This window comes from Penaeus japonicus, unplaced genomic scaffold, assembly GCF_977035675.1.
Source record: "Penaeus japonicus unplaced genomic scaffold, GWHDUDI00000001_assembly GWHDUDI00000008, whole genome shotgun sequence".
NCBI lineage: Eukaryota > Metazoa > Arthropoda > Malacostraca > Decapoda > Penaeidae > Penaeus > Penaeus japonicus.
In genome coordinates, this window is record NW_028234410.1 from 39,629,524 (window position 1) to 39,634,523 (window position 5,000).

The 5,000-nt window shown below is 42.4% G+C and overlaps 1 protein-coding gene across 1 annotated transcript in view; it reads right to left on the reverse strand.

Annotated features, from left to right (window-relative positions):
• The window catches only part of LOC122264272 (arylsulfatase H), a 14,360-nt gene that overhangs the window by 1,878 nt on the left and 7,482 nt on the right, over window positions 1–5,000 (reverse strand). Inside the window, 6 exon segments of the mRNA XM_086539376.1 lie at window positions 247–439; window positions 962–1,082; window positions 2,189–2,385; window positions 2,815–2,959; window positions 3,027–3,075; window positions 3,789–4,045. Coding sequence (XP_086395502.1) covers window positions 247–439; window positions 962–1,082; window positions 2,189–2,385; window positions 2,815–2,959; window positions 3,027–3,075; window positions 3,789–4,045 — 962 coding nt within the window.

The following is a 5,000-nucleotide window of genomic DNA, read 5'->3' on the forward strand; positions in this document are numbered from 1 at the left end:
CTCGATTTTTTTTTTTTTTGAAACCCAATTATTAATCTTAGACAAGTTGAGAAAACAATATGCCATCCGTTAGCGCACGTCAGAAGTGATAGAGATATATTTCGGTGCAACATAGTGCAAGGAAGACCACATGTTTATGAGATGCTGTTGACAGCCTTTAGCAGACCAATTTCGAACCCGTCTCGGAGACAGACAAGGTCACACAAAAGATCAAACGAGTTAAAGAAAAAAAAAAATCGTCCTTACTCCTTCGTGGTCGGGTTGATGGGGTCCTTTTCCTCGTACGGGTCAACCTTGAGGTCATAGAGTTCAGGCTGCTTGGTTAGGTCATGCATCCAGGTCGGGTGGCAGTGGCAGCCCACGGAGTGACCCCAGCCGCATTGGGTGCTGCCCGGGTGCCACTTGTGCTTGTACAAGTACATTTTGTAGATGTGCTTATCTGTCGGGAGTGGTAGAGATAAGGCTTGGGAATTATCTTAGTTTCTTTCTGTTTTTTTTTCATTATTATTTATTATTATTATTATTTTCTTTCGTTTCCTTTGATCGCTCTTTTCTCTCTGTACTCCTTCCTTCCTCCGGTTCTCTGTTTCCGATCTCTTTAAGTTTATCTTATGCTCTATTTTTTCCTGTTTCACCTCTTCTCTCTTGCCCCCTCCCTCCACTAACCTCTTTATTTTTCTACAAGAAAACGAAACGAAAAAAAACAGAACATGAACGTTTGACAACTGAACAGGCTTAAAAAAAGGTACCCTTACTTTCTCTCCCTTCTCCCTTTATCACCCTCCATACCAATCTATCTCTCCCCTCCCTCACCCTCCCCCCTTCCCCTTTCCCCCTTATCACAACCCCAGTCTCCCACGCTCTCAATCCCTCTCTTCCATTCAATAAGAAAAGAAAAAAGAGAAAGAAAAAGGGAGATTTAGAGGCCAAATAAAGCACATCTCTAAACCAGCCGACTCACCCGTAACAAGCCTGACAGCATGGACGTTCTTACGACAGTGGTGGAGGAAGATTCGAGGAGGATGCGAGGGGGGTCGCGTCTCCCCCTTCAGGAGATCTGCGATACTCTCGCCGTCTAGTGCCTGAAGAACAAGACAAGGACGTGTTGTGGGTAGACAGAGAAAGGCAAGGACGTGTTATGGGGAGACAGAACAAGACAAGGACGTGTTATGGGCAGACAGAGCAAGGCAAGGACGTGTTATGGGTAGACAGAGAAAGACAAGGACGTGTTATGGATAGACAGAACAAGACAAGGACGTGTTATGGGCAGACAGAGCAAGGCAAGGACGTGTTATGGGTAGACAGAACAAGACAAGGATGTGTTATGGGGAGACAGAACGAGAGAAAAACGTGCTATGGGTATAGACAGAACAAAATAAGGACGTGTTGTGGGTAAAAGTGACTTGGGTATGCTGTTAGAGAAACGTGGATGGTTATTCAAGGAAGTCGAGGGAGTAAGTGTACAAGATGAAAAGTATAGGAGAGTAAGTGACAACAGACAAATACTGTATGTGATAAAGAATATGAAAAAAGTAGATGATGTCCTAAAAGTGACCGACATATTGAATAAGGAACTAAGAACGAAAGAATTATATAAAAATTATAACCGCCATGAATGAATGATAATGATGGAGAGAGAGAGAGAGAGAGAGAGAGAGAGAGAGAGAGAGAGAGAGAGAGAGAGAGAGAGAGAGAGAGAGAGAGAGAGAGAGAGAGAGAGAGAGAGAGAGAGAGAGAGAGATAGAGATGGAGGGGGAGAGAGAGAGATAGAGAAAGAGAGAGAGAGAGAGAGAGAGAGAGAGAAGGGAACAAGAGAGAGAGAGAAGGAGAGAGAGTGAGAAGAGAGAGATTAACGAGAGAGACGCAGAGATGAGAGGAGAAAGAGAAAGAGAAAGAGAAAGAAAGAGAGAGAGAGAGAAAGAGAGAGAGAGAGAGAGAGAGAGAGAGAGAGAGAGAGAGAGAGAGAGACAGAGACAGAAAGAGACAAATAGATAGATAGAGACAGAAAGAGACAAATAGATAGATAGATAGATAGAGAGAGAGAGAGAGAGAGAGAGCGAGCGAGCGAGAGAGAGAAAGTGAGAGAGTGACAGAGAAAGAAAGATAGATAGATAGATAGATAGAGAGAGATTGTGATTTTTTTTTTCTCTGAAACTATCCAGGTGCTCATTCGCCGCTGCTCCCTCACCTTACGCTCCATGAGTGAATGTGACTTGGCCATGATGTCATGCACGTTGGGAAGGCCAGCCAGGTCGAGTACAGTGGGCATGAGGTCCATGAGGGAGGTGGGCGTGTCCAGGGTCTTGCCCGCTGGAATGTGCCCTGGGTAGCGGTAAATTCCCGCCACGCGAATGCCCCCTTCGGCGCCGCCCATGACCTTTCCTCCTGAAGAAGGGGAGACGAGGTCACTATTGAGTGAGTGACACTTTTAATGGATTAACATAGTACAATATGACGTATTTCTTGGACCTACGTGATAAAAACATTACATATTAATGACCATTGCGAATATCAAAGTACAGCCCGTTACTGAAAAAAGTGAACTACAAATTAAGAATACATTTAAACGCCTGTTGCAAATATAATTTACGATCAGCATTGTCGTTAACCATCAATGCATCTATTACTGAATCACACATGATGAAACTTACCCTTGAACCGAGCCTTGGGGCATCATTATCCAACCTTAACATCGCCTAACCACCAAAATGCCCTTTCATGAGCATAAAAGGGCATTTTAATGAACAAACGCACACTTACCTCTGAAACGCCCATCACTGGCCTGGAACATCTACACTTAACGTCCTACTTTACCCTTGAAGCGCCCGTTGTATCCTCCGATCCGGCGTCCCTCGAGGTCCATGGCCTCCAGATGGGCGCCCTGGTCGGAGGTGAAGTACACGATGGTGTTGTCCTCGAGGCCGTGCTCCTTGAGGGCGGCCATCAGAGCTATCAGTTCCTGTTTATTCAGGATGCCAAATACGATGACGATGCAGCGGCTCAGTTTCTCGAGTATGACTAGCCACGCGTATATTACCGACGCCCTCGTCCAGCTCCTCGACGTTGTCTCCGTAGCTGCGGGAGGAGGGAGCTTGCCGTGAGGGTCTCGGTTTTGTTGTGGATTTATCATCAGTAGATTTATTTCAAACACAATTATTATTCTTTTTATAAATTAATTAATTTATTATCATTTTTTTCAATGGGCTTCATCATTTATGCTTATTTATTATTATTGTTCTATTCATTATGAATTACGCTATCTGTATAGTAGTCTCTCCCTTTCTCCCTTTCCCTCTCCCTGCCCCTACCTCCCTCTCCCTCTCCCTGCCCTCCTTCTCTCTCCCTCTCCCTATCCATCCCTCCCCCTCCCTTCTTCCCTCCCCTACAACATACACTCCACTCGCCCCTGCCCTCCCCCCCCTAACCCCCCTCCTCCCCTACCCCTCCCTCCCGCCGACACACCTCCCTCACATTCCTCCCCTCTGCCTTATCTATTAAGCCCCCTCCCCTCCCTCTACTTCCCCGTTTTACCCTAATTTTTATAATAACTAACCCTCCCGCCTAATCCTAAGTGGATTTTGTGCATTACGCTTTTACTTCTAAGAATCCACTTAGTTTTAATTTTGTCCCTCTAGTAATCCCTCCTACTTTTTTTTCCTTACCGTTATATTTCCTCAATTCATATATCCCTTTCCCTCTGCACCCTTCTCCACTCCCTCTCATCCTACCCCTCCCGACCCTCCTCCAATCCCCTTCGCACCCCTCCAATCCAATCCCTAATCACCAACACACCTTACCGCTGCTTGCTAACGCCCGTCATTGAGGCGTCGGTGGGGGCGGACGGCGCCGAGTACATGGGCGTGTGGACGTGGCCGAAGGAGTGGAAGAGGAAGAAGGGCTTGTCATCCTTAGCGTGATCCTTCAAGAACTCGCGGGACTCCTTGACCAGGCGTTGGGAGAGCCCGTCCAGCTGGATGGGCTGTTCCACCACCTTGTCCTGCCGCATCAGGAGGGAGTTGGCCATCCGCTGCAACCATGGCGAGACCTGGTGGGCGGAGGAGAGGGTTTGGTTGAGGGGTGCTGTATTTGTATTTCTATTATTATTATTATTATTATTATTATTATTATTATTATTATTATCATTATTAAGAGAGCGATTACATTGTTTGTCATTGTTTGGTTATTATTGTTATTAGTGTTTTATTATTGTTTGTTATTTATTTTCAAATCCTTATTATTATCATTGTTATTGATGCGTCATATTATATTATTATGTTATTATTATTGTTTGTTATTTATTATTATTATCAATATTATTATCATTTATTATTACATTTTATGTATTTATTATTTCATTACTCACTCATTATCACATTATTATTATTATTATCCCCACCAACTAGATATTTATCACATTATTATTATTATTAATTATTAATTATCTATATTATTGTGTAATTATTGTTATTATTATTATGATTGTTAAGATTATTATTGTTATTGTCCATTATTATTATTATTATTCATACATTACAAATTATTATTAATTAGAATCTTATCTTTTCTTTTTTTTTACTTGATTGCCATAAAATCGTGACGATGTATCTTTACGAAAATGTCCTTCAGTAATTGATATGGGTGTACGTTATGAGTAAGAGTGTATGCTTGTAAATGCTTTCATGATTTTATAGAAACTTAACAATCACGATAATAACGATGATAAATACCACCCCAAAAAAATGACCACAAATTCAGTAAAATGCAAATTCAGTAGAAAATTCGGTAGAAAAATTCAAAATCAAAATGAAGTGAAAAGAAAAAAGAAAAAGAAGAAGAAGAAGAAGACGAAGAAGAAGAAGAAGCAATACTGACAGACATAAAGAAGAAGAAGAAGCGAAAGAAGAAGAAGAAGAAAGAAGAGAAGAGAAGAGAAGAAGAAGAAGGAGAAGAGAAAGAGAAGAAGTAAAGAAGATAGTTAAGAACAAGAAGAAGAATGAAAA